Genomic DNA, 20,689 nt, shown 5'->3' on the forward strand with positions numbered 1-20,689 from the left:
TAGGGGACCTTTGTGGGCACCAGAAAATGGCATCTCTGGATGGAAGCAGTCTTTCAGTCTTAAAGTCTGGTCCCCACTCGCCACATAACTTGTGCAGTCAGCCACCTGTACCACTGTGCAGGTGGGCGCTCTCCTAACCTCAGCAGCCTATGGGTACACTTTTAAGATATGAAATCTGGGCCCCAAAGTGCATCCGTTTTTGAGCCTTTGCATTCTGTTTTATTTATAATTCAGTTTCCAAGTAAACATGGTCTTGAAAAGTCCAACTGGGTCATGGTTGCTCTTAGAGGGAACAGGAAAGGAACCAGATCCAGCCCATCAGAACCAGAGAAAGGAAAGTACACTCAAGGGTAACCTCGTGCGGGAGGTCAGAGGAGGTGGGCAGAGACTGAGGCCCAGCCTTAGAGGCCCCCACCCCGACCCAGAGGGCCCCTTCCTTGCCCAGCGTCCATGACCCAGGCTCCCCTCACCCTGAGGCTGGGGTAGCCAGTGCCGCCCCCGCCCCCCGCGGACTCGGTGCAGCCACCTCTGGCTTCCCGCGTATCCTCCTCCCCCTGGAGCTCCTCTGCTGCCCCCAGACCCACTCACCAGGAGGCACGCAGCGGCAACATGACTCCCCCACTGCCTCCACCAGAACCCAGTCCTGCGGATGCAAGAGCCAGGCTGGACGAAACTGGCCACCTGCCCGCTCCATCAGCTGCCGCCCATAATTCTGACCTCTACGCACTGCCCCGCCCCACCCTTACTGCCGGGCGCCCCCCCCCCCCGCCCCCAGGTGCCCCGACCGGCCCGCCTCACCTGGGGGCAGCTTCCCAGCGGGCAGTAGGGAGAGCAGCGTGCCGAGCCATCGTGCAGACACTGGCAGACCCTGCAGGGACCCCCTCGCCAGCGCTCCCCCACGCGGTGGACGTGGCCGTCCTGCTCGCAGCCTTCACAGGGCTCCGTCTGGCACCTGGGAAGTGGGGGCCGCCCCTCACCTGGTGACCAGCCCACCTTGGCCTGCCTGGGGGAGGCGTTTCCCAGGACTCGGGACTTTCAGTGATAACAAGTCCTGGAGAGTCCTGGGCCACAGGGGACACTTAGTCATCCTGTCACCCTGCCCCCACCCCTGAACCAGAGCGACTGCAGCTGACTCATGAGAGGGCAGTGGAAGTAATTTGTGCCAAGGCCCTTGGCCAGTAGAGCCAGTCTCAGAGGGGGCTGGGCAGGCAGATACGGCTACTCCCCCCACAAGCCTCACCTCCGGTACCTCCAGAGGCACAGGGTGCAGACCAGAGGGTCCGTACCCACCCCCGGACCTGTGGGCTCCCTACATCCCCCTTTTGGATCTACTGGGCATAAAACTGATGCAGAAGGCCAGGGGTCCCCAGAGATGTGCTGGGAGTCCCAGGGTTTAGACTAATAGGGGCACAGAATGGGGGGGTGGGCCTCATCTGGTGTCTGGCCCGTGGAAGCACCTTGAGTGAGGAAGGGTGCACACAGGCGGCTTCCCAGCTGGGAGCTGGAGGTGCGGTTCCTGGGGTGCGGTACCTGCGAGCCTTGCGGTGGAGGCCCCGGCACTGGTGCCCTCGACCGGCCGGGCGGGGGTTGTTGGGACTCCGGAAGGACCACTGGACGCTCCGGCTCCCACAGGGGCCCAGGCACTCAGCCCAGGGGGACCACGCTGACCAGCCACAGTTCACTGAGGGGGGGGCCATGAGTCAGGGCTGGGGGAGGCAGGGCGGTCTGGGGGAGACCAGAGCCCCTCGGGAAGGGTGGGGTGGGGCTCACCCATGTAGTCTGGGTTGGGTGGTCTGGGAGAGACCAGAGCCCCTCGAGAAGGGTGGGGTGGGGCTCACCCGTGCAGTCTGGGCTGGGCCGGCAGCGCCGGGGCCTCCCGTCCTGGCAGACGCAGAGCTGGCAGTCGGTCTTGACGCGCTGCCCGGGCCAGTAGCGGCCGCCGTCCACCAGGCACAGGCACTGCCGCGGCCACACGCACTGCCCCCGGGCATCCAGCACCTGCCCCGCAGGGCACCAGCAGCCTGAGGGAGGCCCGGTGTGAGGCCTCCCTGCAGAGAGCTCGGCCGGGCAGATAGGCCCCCCACACCCCAGGGCCAGAGCCCCCTTACCTGGGCCGCCGCAGGGCCGGTCAGGGGGGCACAAGGCCTGACCAGAGATGTCATCACAGGTCAAAGGGCAAGGGGCGCAGGCATGGAACACCAGTTCCCCGGAGCAGGTGATGTTGGGGCAGCCGTCCTGAGGGCAGGGCCCTGGGAGGAGGCCATCGCAGGTGGGTCCCCATTGGGGACAAGCTCCCCCCTGCCACCCCTCCACCCTCCCTCCTCCGCGCCCGCTTCCCGTCCACTCACGGGTCTCCCGGGTGCTGGGAGGGCCCCCGGGCAGCATGGCACAGGCCCGGCCCCCGTTCTGGGGTGGGTGGCACTCCCGGTGGCGAGCCGTGACGCCCCCGCATGGCTCAGAGCACGGGGACCAGGGTGACCAGGAGGTCCATGCACCGTCCTCTGTGGGGGGCAAGGGCCGGCCAGCAGGGTGGGGGGCGGCTGTGAGGCTGGGCAGGGGGGCCTGGCGCCCTCCTCCTCCCCCCTGCTTTCGCAGGTCCTACCCACCGTGCTGGCCTCCCGGTGCCCAGGCGCCCCCCTCACCTGGGCAGGCGGCCGCGAAGCAGGCCCGAGTCTGGCGCTCCGGGCCAGGGCAGTGCCGCAGCACCGGGAGGCTCGGGGGCGAGCAGTGGCGACTCCGGCCCTGCGCCCCTGGCCCACACGTCTGGCTGCAGGGCCCCCAGGGGCTCCAGGGCCCCCAGGCCCCACAGCCCTGCTCTTCCGGGGAGGGCCCTGGCATCCCCGCCAGCTCACAGTCGGGCTGCCCGTCGCACACCTGGGGTCAGAACAACGGGGTCAGGGCGACTCGTGCTTTGAGGGCACCGGGGGCGCTGGCCTCCCGCACCACCCGCTCCCCAGCCTCACCTGCTGGAAACCGATGCAGAGGCCATCCGGGCAGGAGTATTCTGGGCAGGGAAGCCCTGTCTGGTTGGGGCCTCCTGGGGCCCGCAGCCCCTCTGAGAAAAGAGGAGAGAAAACAGTTAGGTGGAAGTGAGAGCCACATCCCCGGCCCCCACCAGCCTTGGCCTCCACCAGGGGAACAGTGTGTCCACCCTGTCCTCCCTGGGGTGAGGACAGATGAGGAGCCCATCCCAGAGCTGATGGGGGTTCAGGCACAATTAGGGAGTCAAATCACAGGGGAAGAGACTCCTGCAAGGGGACAGCTGGGTGGAGCCTGCAAGGGGTGGGGCTCCAAAGGCACGGAGGGGTGTATGCATGCTAAGTCACTCAGTCTTCCGACTCTTTGGGACCCCAGGGACTGTAGCCCACCAGGCTCCTCTGGCCATAGGGTTCTCCAGGCAAGAATACTGGAGTAGGTTGCCATGCCCCTCTCTAGGGGATCTTCCTGACCTAGGGATCGAACCCTAGTCTCCTAGACTGGCAAGCGGTTTCTTTACCACTAGCGCCATCTGGAAAGCCCAAAACATGAATCGCTCAGTCGTGTCTGACTCTTTGTGACCACATGAACTAGAGCCCACCAGGCTTCTCTGTCCATGGGCTTCTCCAGGCAAGAACACTAGAGTCAGTTGCCATTTCCTTTTCCAGGGGTTCTTCCCAACCCAGGAATTGAACCCAAATCTCCTGCCTTGCAGGCGGATTCTTTTACCGCTGAGCCACCGGGGAACCCTGGAGGGGACCAAGATTGAGACAAAAATCACAGGGGACCTAGCCTGGGTCAGAGACACCTTTGGGAGGGTGCAGGAAGGCAGGCCATGGGGAGGGGAGGAAATGGGGTCTATGGACAGCACCCCCCACAGGTGGTCAGGACAGTGAAGGTCTGACTTGCAGGGACACAAAAGGAACCCCCAGTTTTGGTGGGGAGAGGTTGAGGACCCCCCAAACAGATCCACGCCCTGCGACAAAGCCACTCAGGCCCGCCCTTTTATCAAAGACGAAAGCCCTTTCTACCCTCCTCCTCCGGGCCCTCCCGGGGATGGGTGGGCAGGCAGAAGTTTTCAGAGTTTCCCAGAAGAGATTCAAAGAGCACAACACTCGCTCCAGGCTCGGATGCCTTAGACCTAAGACACTCTCTCTAGCGGGGGCGCTCGGGTTGGGGTGGGAAGAGAAGGCGTCCCGCCCGCCAGCGCGAGTCGCGGCCGGCTCTCACCGCAGGCGCCCGGGTCCTCGTCCGAGCCGTCGGGGCACTGTGGGACGCCGTCGCACAGCTGCCCCGGGGCCACGCAGTGCGGGCCGCGCGCGCAGGGCGCGTGGTGCGGCGCGCAAGGCCGGTCGCAGCCGCTCTCGTCGCTGCCGTCGGCGCAGTCCCCCTCGCCGTCGCAGCGCCAGCCCCGGGGCGCGCATTCGCCGCTGCCGCACGCGAAGTCCAAGGGGCCGCAGGGCAGCGCTGCGGGGACGTCCTCGCTAGACCCTGGCGGGGCGGACCAGCTCCCCGCAGGCCGACCGGGCCCTTCCACCGCCGTCGTCCCCTCTGGGCCCCTCCCTGCGCCCGGCCCTCCCCCCACCTTCGGCCCCTCCCCAAGTCCAGTCCCTCCCGCATTTTGATGATCGATTGGTTTTCCTAAAGCTCTTTCCTCATCCAAGAATTCCCAACAGTCGCCACTCAGTTTAGAGGCGGCTCTGAACTCCTGGGAAGGTTTGGACTCTTTTCAGCCCTCTCTCCCTTCACGTCCTTCATTCCGCTGTCTCCAGGAAGCTGGACTGTGCCCTGCTCCTTCCCTCCTCCCCCTTTCAACCGTGTGCCCCTAGGTCTCCCCCTGAGACCCTGTTCCCTCCTTCCCAGGCCTCCAGATGCCAGCTTTCTAAGCCCCTTTCCTCTCGGAGGCTCACCAGGGCCGACACTGGCCAGGGGGGTAGGCGCAATATCCCAGGAGACAGCAGAGGGGCCAGGCAAGGTACCAGCGGGAGGAGTGGGCAGAGAGGGGAGGGGGCAGTGCCCAGGCCCTTCGTCAGCTCCGTCCAGACAGTCCCAGACTCCGTCACACAGCCGGATGACCCCCAGACAGGTACCATCGACGCAGGACACCTCCCCAGGGGCGCAGTCCACTTGCCCTGTAGCCAGAGAGAGGGGCTGGTCCCAGGGTACTGCTCCTCGGAGTGCCCTCTCTCACATGCCAGCAGGTGCCCACTTCTCAGCAGGAATCTGCACTGGCGAAGGAGGGGAGGGAGGCAGGTGGGGGCTCACAAGACAGATGCCTGGTGGGCTGGAGCCCGGGGTAGGGACCACTAACCCAGGCAGGACTCCTCGTCAGCAGCGTCCGGACAGTCGGGGTGCCCATCGCAGAGCTGGGCCGGGGGCAGGCAGCGCCCATCGGCACAGGCCAGCGAGTCCTGGGGGCACGGGCAGGCCTGCTCATCCGTCCCATCTCCACAGTCGTCCTGCCCATCGCAAAGCAGGGCCAGGGGCAGGCAGCGGCCGGAGCTGCAAGACACCTGCCCCTCCCCACAGCCCGGGGTGGCACAGCCTGGGGCAAAGAAGGCAGGCAGGCTCAGGACACCCACAGAGGCTCCCAGAGAAGCCCCAACCCCAGAAACCAGGACACCCCTGCCCACAAGCAGCTGGTAACTGGACCCACAGCTTAGGAAGTGGCCCTAGGACACGTGCTTCCATCGGAGGCCTGACCTGCCACTTGCCACTGCCGCACGCCACCCAAGACACTCACCCTCCTCATCTGAGCCATCGCCACAGTCATCCTGGTTGTCACAGAGCCACCTGTGGGGCACACAGTGCCCGCTCTCCCGGCAGGGGATCTCTCCCTCCGCACAGCCAGGCTCAGGCTCCGCACAGCGGCCGCCGTCATCTCCACAAAGCCACTGACTTTCCCGGCACGTGCTGAGGACATGGTGTCCAGGGATCAGCAGCGGTGCCGGGCTTGGCCAGCCCAGGGCGTGGGGGCACCCCCCTCCACCCCCGCTCACCAGTTGCCACAGTCCTTCTGCAATACTGTGCCCGGTGGGAAGAAGCTGCCCCCCCACTCGCAAGGGCAGGCAGCCGGCTCCAGGCAGACACCTCCTGAGGGCACAGACGGCAGGGTTCCAGCCAAAGGGGCACCCCGTCACCTGTGGCCCCTCTGCACCCCCCCTACCCAGAGCCCCCTCCCCTCTGCCCACTCTGACCCTACACACCATGCAGCAGAGTCCCCTCGGGGCAGAAGCAGCCCTCCACACAGGCGACGGCCCGGCAGGGCCACCCAGGCTCGGGACTGTGGTCGTGGCATGTGGCGGGGCACGTGGGGCCACAGGCCTCATACACCTGGCCCCCCTCACACTGCAGAGCTGGGTGGGGAGGAGAGAGGCCTGGGTCACCACAGGGCGAGGGCCCCAGGAAGCAACAGCAGCGGGCGAGCCAGCCCAAAGCAAGACCCATGGAGGGCACTGGGGTGTATGAATGGCGTGGATGTCTTGCCAGGCGCCTGCCAAGGCTATTTGCAACACAGCAGCGATCTCAGCATGTTTGGTTCATCTAGGACAGCATCTGGCTCATAGTAAGCACTCCAGGAATGAATGAATGAATGAATGAATGGCCTTCAGGCCAGAAGTATCCCCAGAGGAGCTGAGCAGGTGGCGAGATGGGGTATCATAGACTGAAGGCCGGGCATACTCACGGCAGAGCTCCTGGCTGCGCCAGCGCACGTGGATCCCGTGCCGAGCACACTCGTCTGCATAGGTGGCGATGGCCGAGCAGAGACACTCACAGTCGCCCCCCGAATCGCAGCTGTGGGAGGGAGCGGTCAGCCCCCTGCTGTTCCCCCACCGACACACCCACACCCACCCCGGGTCCCCAGGCTTGCCCCTCTCACCCGCAGGCATCATACACACACCGCTCATAGTATTGCTGCGGGGGCACCTCCGCGTGGCACCGGGCAAAGAGTGGTTGCAGCACCAGCCCGCAGCGGGTGCGGGCCCAACCGGCCCGGTGGGCATTCACCTGTGGGGACACCCCCGTGGACCAGCCAGACCCCTCCTCAGCACCCCACCTCTGGAACCACCCCCCACCCCGGGTTCCAGCAGCTGCCCCCTCCTCCCTTCACCCCCTCTCCTGCCCATCCTCACCGCACAGGGGTGCGGCAGGTCCCCCGGCTCCGGGCAGAGAGGCCTGAGGCGCCAGGAGTGGGCGGCCAGTTCAGTGGTGGGCTCCAGGACCCCCTGGCGGCTCCGAAGGTCGTTACTGGCGTCTCCATCGAAGTCTCCACACAGGCCAGCCACCCGGCCGCGGAGCTGGGGCGACAGCTGCACCAGGACCCGGGTGCCTGGACAGAGAGTGTGGCAGGGGGGCTCTGGAGACGGATCTGGGGGCCTTCTTTAGGGCCAGGAATAGGGACAAGACCTGGTGGTTTAGTCGCTAAGTCGTGTCCAACTCTTGCAACCCTTGTGGACTGTAGCCCGCCAGGCTTCTCTGCCCATGGGATGCTCCAGTCAAGAATACTGGAGTGGGTTCCCATTTCCTTCTCCAGGGGATCTTCCTAACTCAGGGATCAAACCCAGATCTCCTGCATTGCAGGCAGATTCTTTACTAACTGAGCTACAAGGAGTGGGGAGAAGACCTAGGCGCCTGTATCATGTGGGCTGGTTTGACCATCTGACAAAGGTATCAATTCCCCCAGTGGGGGCACCGGCTCCCTCATGTTTGGGGTGGTGCTTGGCGGTGACAGACATGAGACCTACCTACGGGGGCAGGGCCCAGGGCAGGAAGTGAGAGCCGACTTTCTTAACTAAACTCAGGTTGAAGGCGGGGTACGGAAAATCTCCAGAGGGCAGGATTCCAGAGTCCAGGACACACTGTGACACTCTCCAGCCCCAGAGGCCTCAGTGCAGATGACTTTGCCCACACCGGGGAGGGTGGGGGGGCATTTGGATTTCCTTTGATTTCTCAGTAACCAGTTATTTCTAAATCACCTGCTGCTTGGGTTTGGGTGGTGGGCTATTAGATTTCTTTTTATTTCTTCTCTCTAAAACTTGCTGTTTTTTAACCGTTTCTTTTGGCGAGGAGGTATTGCTTTCATAAGGCAGAAAGATGTGATGATGAAAACGTAATTTGGAGACTCTGATCAGATGTGTGGAGGAGGAAGACTTTGTGCGGGGGTAGGAGCTGCAGGGCAGGGGTCAGATGAGTGGCGGGTGGGGTGCTGACCTCCATCCCAGAGCAGGGTGAGACCCACGCGGGTGCTGAGGAGCAGGAAGAGGCCGGCGGGGCGCAGGCTCAGCCCGGGGCCCGAGTAGACCTTGGGGGGCGTGACACTCACCCCATTCACCGTCACTGCCCTGCCTGTGGGGGAGCAGAGGCATTCAGGCCCGGCCTCGGGGTCCAGGGGCTCCAAGATCCCCACGAGGCCCTCCCAGCCTCCCTCCCCTCCAGCCTTTCCTTTGTTCCTCCAGCTGTGTGACCTGGAGCAAGTCGTCAGACCTCTCTGGGCTTTCATTTCCTGGAGCCTTCCAGAATCAGGGTTCCCAACCAAGAGAAGCGTCACCAGCCCCCTCCTCCACCCCCATCCCCTCGGACTGATGGCTAGCAGTGGGGAGACTGGCAAATCCCAGGCCTCAGCTGCCCCCGCAGAGCTGGGACGCCACCCGGGGGGAGGGGGCCCCCTCCTTGGCCACGTCCCCCTTCAATGTCACAGCCACCTCTGAGCATGTGCACAACAGTGCCCTGCAGCCACACAGTCAGCGCCTTGGTGCAGGTGAGGCCGCTGGCCCCGCAGGGCAGGTTTTGGGCGGAGACCGTGAACTGGCCGCTCGCCTCTCGCACCAGCAGGTACTCGCAGGCCCCAGGGAAGGTGAGGGCCAGCCCGTCGAATGTCACATAGTGAGGGGCGCCTGACGCCCGGCACCGTCCGTCGCACCGCTGGCCCGTGCAGTGCCACTGCCGACCCTGGCACACGCTGTGGGCAACGGGGGAGGGGAAACCGTCAGGAAGACCGGGACCTGGGGAGGCCGGATGCTGGGGAGGCAGAGGTCCAGATTCCAGGCAACGCCAGACAGACCTTCAGGTCAGAGAGATGCCGGGAGCTTCCACCGTCCAGGCCTGTCTGGGTATCGCACCCCACCCATCATCCTGACCCCCAGTCAGGGGTCACTAGGTCGCAGGGTCATAGGTCACAGGGCGGGGCCTACATACCACAGGTTGCAGTCCTCCTGGATTGTAGCGTTGGGCAGGTACCACTGGCCGCCGTGACGACAGGGACAGAGCTCGGGAGGCACGCAGCGCTCCTCCTAGCAGAGGCCAGGGACAAAGGGTTCTGTGGAGGACTGCCTGGTGCCCCCTCCCCACCGGTTACACCCAGCCAGGGGCCGGGGCAGGGGGCTGGCTAGCAGAGCCCCTCCCAGACATACCAGCAGCACGGTGCCTGGGGGGCAGACACAGCCCCCAGGGCTGCCTGGGGTGCAGGGGTGGTCAGCGTCAGGACTGTCACAGGTGAGGAGGCAGGCTCCAGGGACGTAGACGAGCCCACGGGGGCAGAAGGCCCGGAGCGGAGCGCAGTGGTGAGCAGTGCAGTTCCAGAGGCCCCTCTCCTGGCAGACACTGCCGGAGGTTGGGAGGCAGGGAAATGACCTCACTTCCAGGCCCCTGACCTGCCCTGGGACAGCCTCAGGATCCCAGGGGTCCAGAGCCCCTAACCTTGTGGGAAGGTCCAGCTCTGATGCTGGAGACCTGAGTGTCTCACCCACAACCCCAGTTGCCACAAGCACAAGAAGTATGACAAGCACCTGACCACACCTGGGATTACACACTACCACCCTGCCCCAACACCGATAGGAGCCATTCTCTGGGCTCTGGAGAGAGGCCGAGATACTGAACAACCCTACTCCCAGTACAAGTGGGAGAAGGGTTTCACTGAAGTCTTACCCACCAAACTCTGGACTCTGGCACAGTCTCTATAGATCTGCAACTTCTCTTTATGTCCTAACCCTTAGAAAAGCCTCTGGACCACACTCAACTGGAATTCAGAGACCTGGGTTCTGTCCTTTGTCATTAACGAGCTCTGTGACTCTGCAAGCTGTTTAGCCTATCTGAACTTCGGTTTCCTCATCTGCAAAATGGGAACAATTCTTCTGCTTCCCACTTTATTAGGGTATTGGGCTTCCCTGGTGGCTCAGCAGGCAAGAAACTGCCCACAGTGCAGGAGACCACAGGTTCGATCCCTGGCTGGGGAAGATCCTCTAGAGGAGGGCATGGCAACCCATTCCAGCACTCTTGCCTGGAGAATCCCATGGACAGAGGAGCCTGGAGGGCTACAGTCCATAGAGTCCCAAAGAGTTGAACAAGACTGAAGCAACTTAGCACGGACACAGAAGTAAGTAAGGTTAAATAAGGCAATGTACATAAAAGGGCTTTATAAGCCCTAAAGTGCTCCACAACTGAGGGGATGTTGTCAGTGCTCTAATGGGCATGCCATCCTCCCCACATCCCTCACCCCATTTCTCTAAGCTCCACCTTTTCACCCCCAGCTCTTTGCCTCCCCCAAAAGATCTCCGCTCTCACCAGTGGTTGCAGTCCTTCATAGCGGCACTGCCAGGGGCATAGCGATGGGCCCCAAGCTGGCAGGAGCACAAGTTGGGGGACACACACTGGCCCTCGGGGTCCCACAGCAGCCCCAGGGGGCAATTACAGCCGGCCACACAGCTGTCCAGCTCCCCACAGTCTTCGGGCTCCCCACAGTTGCGACCACATGCTGGGGCACACTCCTGGTACTCCTGGCCACCAGGACACAAGACAGCTGGGCACAGAGACACATGCAGGTCAGGGGCTGCTCTGCCCCCTTGCCTCCAAAAGAAAACAAAGCCAGCAATCTGCGGAGGTCAGAGATCCTTCTGGGACCCTCCCCTGCTGCAAAGTCCCTGGATCCCCTGTGCTGGAGGGAGTGTAAGGGTGCAGCTGCTGGCTGAGCAGACTCACCGCAGAAGGTCCGGTTTCTCCAGGAAGGCAGGGCACCCTCCTGGGCACAGCGCCGAGCATAGGCCGCGAGCACCGGGCACAGGCAGTCCTGGCCAGGGGCGCAGCCACACACAGCTGCCAAGCAGCGCAGGTGGAACGGCTCCCTGTCCACCAGCCCGTGGCACTCCTTGGAGGGAGACGAGGAAGTGGGTCAGCTCCTCCCCATGGATTCCCCACTGCCACCTCCCGGTGCTCAGCAGCCCTGGCATGGCTCGGAGTGGGGCCTTCCCAGGAGCCCAGGAGGATGGCAGGGCAGGTATTGATCCCATCTTACAGGGGCAAACAGGAGTGTCCCCAAGCTGGCTACCTGGAAGGCTGGGCCGTGCAGGATGGCACAGGCTACCTCCGCAAAAACCTGGCGCTCAGTGTGGGTGCTGCAGGGGGAGAGCGGGGTGCTGGCCTCCAAGGAGCATGTTCCCCCGCCTGCCACCTGGAACTTGCTAGCAAAGGCGGTGATACTGGTCTCCACATCACCAGCAGGGGTCAGGAAGTCATCCTGCTGATTCCGGGTGAAGGTGCCACACAGACCCTGCACCTGGGCCACAGGAGTGGGCACGGGACAGTCAATTCCAGGCCCACAGCGGCCGGGCCCAGCCACTCACCCGCCCCCTGGGCACACCTGGTGGGCGTGGCGGGGGTCCAGGGTGATGTAGGCTGCAGCGTCGGACACTCCCCAGAGGATGTGGGCACCAGGCCAGCGCAGCAGCAGGAAAGAGGAGGAGGCCCGGGAGACACTGAGGCCCCCAGCTGCACTCCAGGGCAAGGCCACATCCTGCCCGTCAACAAGCACAGCTCCTGGAATAGGGGGTCTGTGAGGGGGCCACCCCCAAAGGGCTGGGCTAGGCTGATGAGGTGGAGGGAAGGCATATTTAGGGACGGGGCTGTTAAGAAAGGGAAGGACCCAGGGTAGGAGGTGGGGAGCTTCGTCTCAGTGGGCCACTCACCCTGAGCAAGGGGAACCGGAGTGACCCCTGGGAGGTCACCCATCCCACTTGAGCAACCCCCATGGGACCCTCAGCACCTACTTGGCCTTTGCCCTTGGAGTCAGTGTGCAGGAGCTGGGAAGGGCCTGCCTGGCCTAGGTATACCGTGAGGCCTTTCAGCTCCTTCAAAACCCTTTGAATTGTATTTTCCCCTGAGGATGGGGTGGGCAGAAGATGCCTGGGAAAATCGCCACAGGCCTTTGTGCACCTTCCAGAGAAGGCAGAGTGAGGGGGAAGCTGAGGCAGTGATCCCGGTTGTGGGAGTCTAGCCAGAGAATTTGGGTTCAGCAATCACAGGGCAATGTGGACAGAAGGTGCTGGAGAGAGCCGGAGCCCACAGGGAGAGGGGAGATGGCAGGAGGCCACTCCGGAGGGCTGCTGGGAGCAGAAGGCCTGGAAGGCAGGGATCCTGAGAGCTGGGGCTACCTGAGTCCCTGAGCTGGACAAGGGTGTCCCCCAGGGAGACAGAGATGGCGTGGAGGCAGCTCCCAGCGTCACAGTCCCCGTGCTCCAGTACAATCAGCAGCTTCTGCTTGGCCAAGTCCTGGGCAGATGGTGAGGAACATGGTGGGGCTGGGGCGGGAGGGTCCCTCCTGGGCCTTCTCCTGTTTTACTGGACGCCCACAGCCTACACTCCGGACAGCTCCCACCCAGAACTGTGCTGACCGCCTGCCAGCCATCTGCACTCTGTGAGGTGAGGGGCTTAACCCTCACCAAGGGCTGGCATGTGTGACTGTGTGTGTGTACACATGTACACATGTGGAAGTGTGTGTCTGTGTGTACACATGCACACATGTTGAAGTGTGTGTCTGTGTGTGTGTACATGTTGAAGTGTATGTGTGACTGTGTGTATACACATGCACGTGTGGAAATGTGTGTGTGTGCCCGTGCACATGTGGAAGTGTGTGTGACTGTGTGTGTACACATGTACACATGTGGAAGTGTGTGTCTGTGTGTGTACATGTTGAAGTGTATGTGTGACTGTGTGTATGCACGTGCACGTGTGGAAATGTGTGTACGCACGTGCACATGTGGAAGTGTGTGACTGTGTGTGTGTACACATGTACACATGTGGAAGTGTGTGTCTGTGTGTGTACATGTTGAAGTGTATGTGTGACTGTGTGTATGCACGTGCACGTGTGGAAATGTGTGTGTGTGCCCGTGCACATGTGGAGGTGTGTGTGACTGTGTGTGTGTACACATGTACACATGTGGAAGTGTGTGTCTGTGTGTGTACATGTTGAAGTGTATGTGTGACTGTGTGTATGCACGTGCACGTGTGGAAATGTGTGTGCGCACGTGCACATGTGGAAGTGTGTGTGACTGTGTGTGTGTACACATGTACACATGTGGAAGTGTGTGTCTGTGTGTGTACATGTTGAAGTGTATGTGTGACTGTGTGTATGCACGTGCACGTGTGGAAATGTGTGTGCACACGTGCACATGTGGAAGTGTGTGTGACTGTGTGTGTGTACACATGTGCACATGTTGAAGTGTGTGTCTGTGTGTGTGTACATGTTGAAGTGTATGTGTGACTGTGTGTATGCACGTGCACGTGTGGAAATGTGTGTGTGTGCACATGCACAAGTGGAAGTGTGTGTGACTGTGTGTGTGCGCACGTGCACATGTTGAAGTGTGTGTGTATGCGTGCATGCGCGCAGGCAACATGCCTCATCCCCCTGTGGGGACGTATGCTCACGTCTCTGAGTGCCCGCAAGGGTGCACACACACGGTAAATCTATGTGCACACGTATGAGAGCGTCGCAGGAGCCCCTGTTTGTGTCTACGTGTGTAAGAAGGTGCCAGGCCGGAACCTGGGAAGTCACCTCACTTCACCCGGGGAGGAGGGCTGGGGACGAAGACGGACTCTTCTTTATTTGCCCTCCCCCTCGCCCCCGGGGTCGTTTTGCAGGAAAGAGCGTGTGTGACAAGCCCAGCCGTCCCGTCTGTAAGAAAGGACTGTGCGGGTGGGTTCTGCGTGGCGCCCCCGACCCGGGGCGGCGCTGACAGCGAGACTTCCACAGAAACCTGAGGCGGCGGCGAGAACCCTGAGGGCAGGCTCGGGGGTGTGCGGCTGCCATCTTCCCTCCGAAGCCGGGGCCGTCTCAGAGTCTCCCTGGACGGCTGTCTCGTTTATTCAGCGTTTTCCTTACAGTCACTGCTCCCCCCACCCCCACCAGCACCCTAGGAGGGCCCCCCGGACTCTGGCACGACCCCCCGCTTCCGCTCCCGCCGTCTGCCTGCGCGACACACCTGCACCAGGCTGAAGCGGCAACCGGCACTGCCGCGGAAGGCGAAGCTCCGCCCATCGAAGGTGACGTAATGCCCGTCCCCGCCCACCGCGCACTCGGCGGCGCACGGCGCCTGCGCGCAGAGCCAGCGGCCGTCCCTGCACACGCTGTGGGCACAGGGGCGGGGAGACGGTGCTCGGGGTCCGTGCCGCCGGGGGCCGGGGGTGGGAGTGCGTTGGGACCGAGCTGGAGACTCCCTCCCACCCCCACCCCCTCAGCACTCTGGTCCCCCGGCACTCCCTTCCCCCCGTTAGGACTAGAGGTCCGCTGATGGAGGTCACCCGCTAGGTTTTTAAGCAGGACGATTAATGCCTTGAGAGGTCGCAGGTCATTTGCGAGGGAGGCCCCCCAAAACGGAGGCAGGTTGCAGAGCAGATGGCATAAGAGAGGGATCAGAGGGGACCTACGGGTAGCCCTTCAGACCCCCGCGAAAGGGCCCGCTAGGCCCGCGCACCCACCACGGGTTGCAGAGCTGGCGCACGGTGTCCCCGGGCTCGTAGCGCCGGCGTCGGCGGAAGCAGGGGCAGCGGGCGGCGGGCACGCACAGGGCGCCGTCCCAGAAAAGGCCGGGCGGGCACTCGCAGCCGCTCACGCACTCTTCCCCGCAGCTCCGCTCGCCTCCCTCGCCCACTGCCGAGCAGCTGGGCGGGCAGGCCGAGGCGCAGTCGGAGTACAACTGGCCCCCCGGACACAGGCGCTCTGCGGGTTACAGGGGTGGGCTGTAAGACCCAAGGAGCTCCCCGCCTCCGGCCAGAGCCCACTGGCGGAACTCCCCCCCCCCCCCGCCCCCAGGTAAACAGGAGCCACGCGAGGGCCCTCGGTCAGTTCCCCGGTTCCGCGGGGTGGGGAGGCCAGAGGCTGGGCAGAGAGGGGCAGGCAGCGGCACTACCGCAGAAGCCGGGCTTCCTCCAGCGCACGGCGATGCGCCGCGCCGCACAGTCCTGGGCATAGCTGGCCAGAGTGGCGCACACGGCCTCCAGCCGCTCTGCCCGCCCACTGCCCGCTGGGGCCCCAGCACAGTAGGCAAAGAGGCAGGCTTCGTGGTACTCTGCAGGGGGCACCTGCAGAGGCAAGACAGCTCCTCAGCCAACCAGCCTCCACTAGCGCCTCCCTCCTCTTGCTTCTCAAACGGCCCTTGTTTTACCATCAAACAGGAGAACCCTGCAAGGGACCTTAGACATAACATATTGGGGCCAGCTCATCTCCCAGATATCAAATCAAGGCGGGTGGGGCGGGGTGCCCTGACCCATGCCCCAAAGCAATTTGAGGGCAGGACCAGGGGCCCAGTTTGGCACCTCCCTAGCACCCCCCACTTCTCTAATGCCTGATGCTACCTCCACCCCCATCCATACCTGGGTGTGGCATTCCCTAAATGGGCCTTCCAGCAGCTGGTGGCACACATCCTGGGCTTCAGCCCGAAGCTGGCCAGCCTCAATGCCCGTCTCTCTGCCCCTCAGGGGGTCCTCACAGCCTTGAGTTGCCTCCACTGCATCCAGACACCCAGGCTGAGGACAATTGGAGTCAGGCCAAGGAGCCAGGATGATGGGATATTAACCAGGACATCAGGAAAATGGCCACTGCCCTGGCAGCTGGTTCAAGACCCCGCCCTCATGGCCACCAGCCCAGACATCCTGGGACTGTGGAGGGCAGCAGAGTGGCAAGCCCAAGTGGATGTGGGGGCCAGGATTACTGTGAACCCACAGGCAGGAGGTTAGATAACTAGCTAGTGAACCAGTTTGTTGGTGACCAGGTCGGTGAGCAGGCAGAAAGCGAGGGAACCCAGCACTGCAGTCTCACCTCTGAGTCTGGGAGTCTCCAGGAATTCCCAAAGGTGGCAGCTAACGCAGCCAGTCCCCTGCTGGGCCCTAGGAAGTCATCTGGGGGAGGTTGAGGCAAAGTGGCTATGTCTGGGGACTCCTGTCTCCCCTTCCTTCCCACAGTAGCAACCAAACTTCACCCCCACTCACCCTCAGGCCGACCATTGTAAACACCACAGAGGCCTTGAGTCTGTCCCTGGAGCTCGTGGTCCACAGAAATGGAGACAGAACTGGACCGGTCCAGCCGCACAATGACCCCCAGGCCCCCTGACAGCACCAGCCAGTCCCCTTGCCACTGCAGGCTGAGCCCTGGGCATGAGAAGCGGGGAGTCACAGCCCCACCCCTCCCAGCATCACACAGGTGGTCAAACTGCCCTGGGAAGGAAAAAAGGGCTTCTCACGATTCTAGAGAGTTCTGCACCCTATACCCTTTAAAGCAGAATCCACTGGTTTCCCATCACAGACCTCTTTTGAGAAGTTCATGAACGCTATAGATGCGCTCTTGAGAGCAAACTACAGGTAAACTACAACACACACACACACACACACACACACACCCCTACCTCACTCCTCAGACTCCAGGCAGGACAGAATTCTGGGAGGAGCCTGACTCATCTAGCAGCACAAAAGCCCCGCCTCTGAGGCCTGGGTGCAGGGGAGTGTGGGGCAGGGGTGGGGGGGTGAGTAGCGGGACTTTCCCCAGGTCACCCTGTGAGGGGGCAGGTTGCAGGGGCAGGGGATGAGGACCACGACCTCCTGGCATCTCAGTGGGCTCCCTCATCTCCAAATGCTGACTCCCAACAGCCATGGGGGGTGTCGGGAGGCTCTGGGGGCCCACCCAGCTGCCCAATTTCAGCTGCCCTCTGACCCGTGCCCTGCGGATGGACGGACTGTCCCAGAGAAGTGAATGGGGCCCTGGGCCACCTCCTGGTGCCCACAGCCACCTTACCAGGGAGCAGCCGAGACGCGCCCTCGGGTACCAGCTGCCCGTTCACAGAGACGTTTTCACCCCGGATCAGCACCTCCTCTGGTCCCATCATTACTCGGGCCTGGGGGTGGGGCGACACATGGAGGAAGAGGGGGTCAGTGGCCCTCCTCCTCCTGTGTCCAGCTCCCTCTCTGTGTCCGGACCCATCTCCCTCCTCACCAGCTGACAGTGCCCAGGCTGGGGACAGTGCCCCCGGGGCTGGAGGTGGACGGCCCAGGTGGCATCAGCCGCGCCCGCCAGCAGGTAGGTGCAGCGACCCAGGAAGTGGAAGTGGCGTCCGTCGAAGGTGCGATAGTGGAAGCCGGACCAGGTGGCACAGGTGGCCAAGGGACGCTGGCGCTGGCTCCAGAGTTGGGCCACGGCCCCCGCTAGGGGCTGCAGGATGGCTGGGGAGGGCGTGCTGCCTGGGGGAGATACACCAACGGTGACTTCTGAGCGCGGGAAGCGGGGGCAGAAGTGGTCAGTGCACGGTTACCAATGGTGACCAGAGGTGGGAGACGGCTTGTCTGAACCAAGAGGGCAGTGGGTTCCACAGAGGGACCCAGAGCTCAAGAATTCTAAGTGCGGTGCCTGTTGGGGAGGGGGCGCCGGCCAGGGCTGTGCCTTTACCACAGGCTGGAACTCCGGGGACCCACCGGGTCGTCTGTGGTTGGCGCAGCGGTGGCAGGTCTGGGAGCGGCCATCTCGCCAGCTGTGTCCCCAAGGCCGGGCACAGCACTCCTCCAGGCTTGCTGCAGACACGTTCACTGAGCCTGCCTCCAGGTTGCACATTAAGGTGGCAAAGCAGCGGCCCTCGGGGATGGCCTCTGCAAGGGCTGCGGTGGACGGAAAGAGAGAACGGGGCGGACCGAGACGTTCCGCCTGGACCCGGCTTCCCTCCCCAGACAGCCTGCTGCCTCCGGGAAACCCCGGATCTGGGCTGATCCCAGGTGCTTACCTAGGGTGCAGTGGATGCCCCCCCAGCCTGGGCAGCAGGCCCTCACTGTCCGGTTCCAGGCAGCAGGCCGGGTCTCTGGGGGCCTGGGTCCATGGAGCAGGGGGGAGGGGACAAGATGGCAGTGTTCAACCCCATCCCTGGGAAAGGCCTGGGACACCGCCTCCAGTCACCTGCTCTCTAAGAGGCTTTATTGTGTAATTTTCCATTCTTGGTGTCAATTTCCAAAGCGAGAATGATCTCAGGAAGGCGGACTGAGGGGTAGGCAGAGGCAGCAGGCATCTTGACCCTCCCCGGCGCTGCCCACAGACATGCCCACTCATCCACCATCCCGTTCCCCCACTCGGCCCCCCTTGAGTCCACCTGGACCTGTTTGCCAAACACCTGCATCTCCAGGTCACCGCCCAGTCCTCCCCCACTCTCAGGAGGTCACCCCACTGCTCTCGCCAGCCCAGCGGGCTCCTCGGCACTCACTTATAGATGGCACAGAGCCCTGCACGGCCACTCCAGGTCAGGTCCAGCTGCCAGCCCCGGCGCTGGTAATGCTGGAGGCTGGCACAGGGCACCAGGTCCTCCTGACGGGGGGTGACTTCCTCCTCCACCAGGACGGTCTCTGTCCGCTCACACCACCGCCTGCCCACGGATGGGGACCCACAGCTGCAGCCACCGTCCCCCTTTGCCCGGGAGGCCCTGTCCCACGACCCCACTCCAGGGGAGAGTTTACCGAAGAGGAGGCTGACTCAAGCGGGCTAAGGGGGACGAGGAGGGACAGGGGAGTCTGGCTGCCCCAGAAGTCTCAGGCCAGGAGGAGATGGCCCCGAGGTGGGCTCCTTACCCATCAGCCAGTGCCCATGCCACCCCGAAGAGGAGGGCAGGGAGCAGCATGGCGACCCCTGGTCACCTGTCAGGGGGCTCTGAGGCTCTGTGGAGGCCGTGCTGCGGCAGGGATGCAGAGAGGCCAGGCCAGGGCTCTCCGGCCCGCCCCCCACAGCGGCGGCTGCTGCAGCCTGGCCTCAAGGGTCCAAGGCAGCCTGAGGCAGTGAGAGCAAGGCCTGGGAGGCCAGGCAGGCTTTATCTCAGCCCTGTGCCCCAGAGCACCAGCTGCCCAGAAACAGATTGGACCTGCCTACACATGGCATGTTCCCCTCCAATGCCAGTTCTCCCTGGAAACAGTGCCCTTCCTGGGGTGTGTGTGTGTGTGTGTGTGTGTGTGTGTAATGAAGGGCCACAGCCAGACACCCTGGGCCTCCGATAGCCCACACTCCCTGGAAACAGTGCCCTTCCTGGTATGTGTGTGTGTGTGTGTGTGTGATAAGGAGGATCCACGTGTGTCTGTGTGTGTCTGTGTGTGTAATGAGGGGCCACAGCCAGACACTCTGGGCCTCTGATAGCCCACACTCTCAGGCCTTACCACCAACTACTGTGGACGTGGATGAACCACACTCTTTCTGGGCCTCAGTTTCCTTACTAGTAAAAACCTCAGGGCCTCCAGGAAATCATGGGGGGGTGGGACAGGGGTTCCATGAATACTTTGAAATTGTGTGTGTGCGTGCTTTTCTGATGACAGTTCCATAACTTCTATTAGATTCTCAAGGGGAGCCATGACCCCACACCAGAGCTGAGTCACAAGGCCACAGCCTTCTGGCTCTCAAGTCCAGAGTATCTGAGCCTCTCCCCTGTCCCTTTTCTGTATCTCCTGCCCCCACCCCAACCCCACGAACCAGGCACTCCAGAAATGAGGGTTGGTGAGCAGAAGGAATGGGGTTTCCAGGGTGGTTGGATTGTTTGGGGCCAGGGGTCCCTCTATGCAGTCTGACTTCTTGCTGAGGGTGACGATGTGTGGCCGGCTGGGTCCACCCTGGTCCCCTAGGGTTCGTGGAATCCAGAACCAGGAAGCTCAGGCAGGGCAATGACAGCCAGCCTCAAGGAAGAGTGCTTGGCGTAGGAAGAGGGGGCGGCAGGAGGCAGAGGGGCCCTGAACACAGCTCTCCCAGCCCTGGGGGCCAGGCAACCAGATGGAATAATCTGGAATAATCAGAGCATCCGGTTAGAAGCCAGCAGCAGCTCACTCCCCAGGGGAATCCTGGTTACATCCTGGTTACTGGTCCCCAGGGGGATCCTGGTTACATCCTGGTTACTGGTTACCAGCTCCCAGGACACCCAGGCTAGACTGTGGCTTGGGCCTCATACCCCAAAACCCTCCAGCCCCTGAACCTGATGCGCCTGACTTCAAACATCCCACACAGTCACCGCACCTGTGGGTGTGTGTGTGGTGGTGGGTGGAGGAGGTGGCTGCCAGGAACCAGAGCTGTGCTAGGCATTCTTCTGGGCCAAGCGGGAGTGCAGTGAATATCTCAGGGAGCTCCTGGATGGGGGGGGGTGTCCCTGGAAGGGTCCCAGGTCAGGCCCTGGACACCCAGCTGTCCCCAGCTCTCACACATGCATACCTGGGCACACCCTCCAGCACCTCACTCGCTCACACTTCGCTGCAGGTGTTACAAGGACACACGCAGGTGCTCTGGCCCTGCACAGGCACACAGCCATGTGCTGTGTTCCCAGGGCCATCCTGCAGTCTAGAGAGCAGGCCGGGAACTGCTGGCTGAAGCAGCGCATCCCGAGGGTAGAAGGGCCCTTCACAGCTGATCCCGAGGAACCCTGCGCTCCTCCAGGTACCCCTTGTCCCTGTC

The 20,689-nt window shown here is 62.8% G+C and overlaps 1 protein-coding gene across 1 annotated transcript in view; it reads right to left on the bottom strand.

Moving 5' to 3' along the window:
- Positions 1-18,887, bottom strand: part of SSPO (SCO-spondin) — a 51,610-nt gene extending 32,723 nt beyond the window's left edge. Inside the window, 38 exon segments of the mRNA XM_070452582.1 lie at positions 589-643; positions 799-952; positions 1,531-1,681; positions 1,839-2,021; positions 2,109-2,249; positions 2,349-2,501; positions 2,643-2,874; positions 2,964-3,055; positions 4,207-4,443; positions 4,887-5,108; positions 5,288-5,521; positions 5,720-5,889; positions 5,976-6,069; positions 6,183-6,332; positions 6,662-6,771; positions 6,857-6,984; positions 7,110-7,306; positions 8,188-8,322; positions 8,679-8,935; positions 9,172-9,266; positions 9,387-9,576; positions 10,537-10,771; positions 10,951-11,116; positions 11,297-11,524; positions 11,609-11,784; positions 12,399-12,516; positions 14,226-14,370; positions 14,722-14,962; positions 15,153-15,324; positions 15,616-15,768; positions 16,061-16,140; positions 16,231-16,389; positions 17,030-17,129; positions 17,228-17,472; positions 17,704-17,883; positions 18,006-18,088; positions 18,477-18,737; positions 18,838-18,887. Coding sequence (XP_070308683.1) covers positions 589-643; positions 799-952; positions 1,531-1,681; positions 1,839-2,021; positions 2,109-2,249; positions 2,349-2,501; positions 2,643-2,874; positions 2,964-3,055; positions 4,207-4,443; positions 4,887-5,108; positions 5,288-5,521; positions 5,720-5,889; positions 5,976-6,069; positions 6,183-6,332; positions 6,662-6,771; positions 6,857-6,984; positions 7,110-7,306; positions 8,188-8,322; positions 8,679-8,935; positions 9,172-9,266; positions 9,387-9,576; positions 10,537-10,771; positions 10,951-11,116; positions 11,297-11,524; positions 11,609-11,784; positions 12,399-12,516; positions 14,226-14,370; positions 14,722-14,962; positions 15,153-15,324; positions 15,616-15,768; positions 16,061-16,140; positions 16,231-16,389; positions 17,030-17,129; positions 17,228-17,472; positions 17,704-17,883; positions 18,006-18,088; positions 18,477-18,737; positions 18,838-18,887 — 6,172 coding nt within the window.
- Positions 18,888-20,689: the final 1,802 nt, after the last annotated feature.

The sequence above is a fragment of the Odocoileus virginianus genome, chromosome 1 (genome assembly GCF_023699985.2).
Source record: "Odocoileus virginianus isolate 20LAN1187 ecotype Illinois chromosome 1, Ovbor_1.2, whole genome shotgun sequence".
Classification (NCBI taxonomy): domain Eukaryota; kingdom Metazoa; phylum Chordata; class Mammalia; order Artiodactyla; family Cervidae; genus Odocoileus; species Odocoileus virginianus.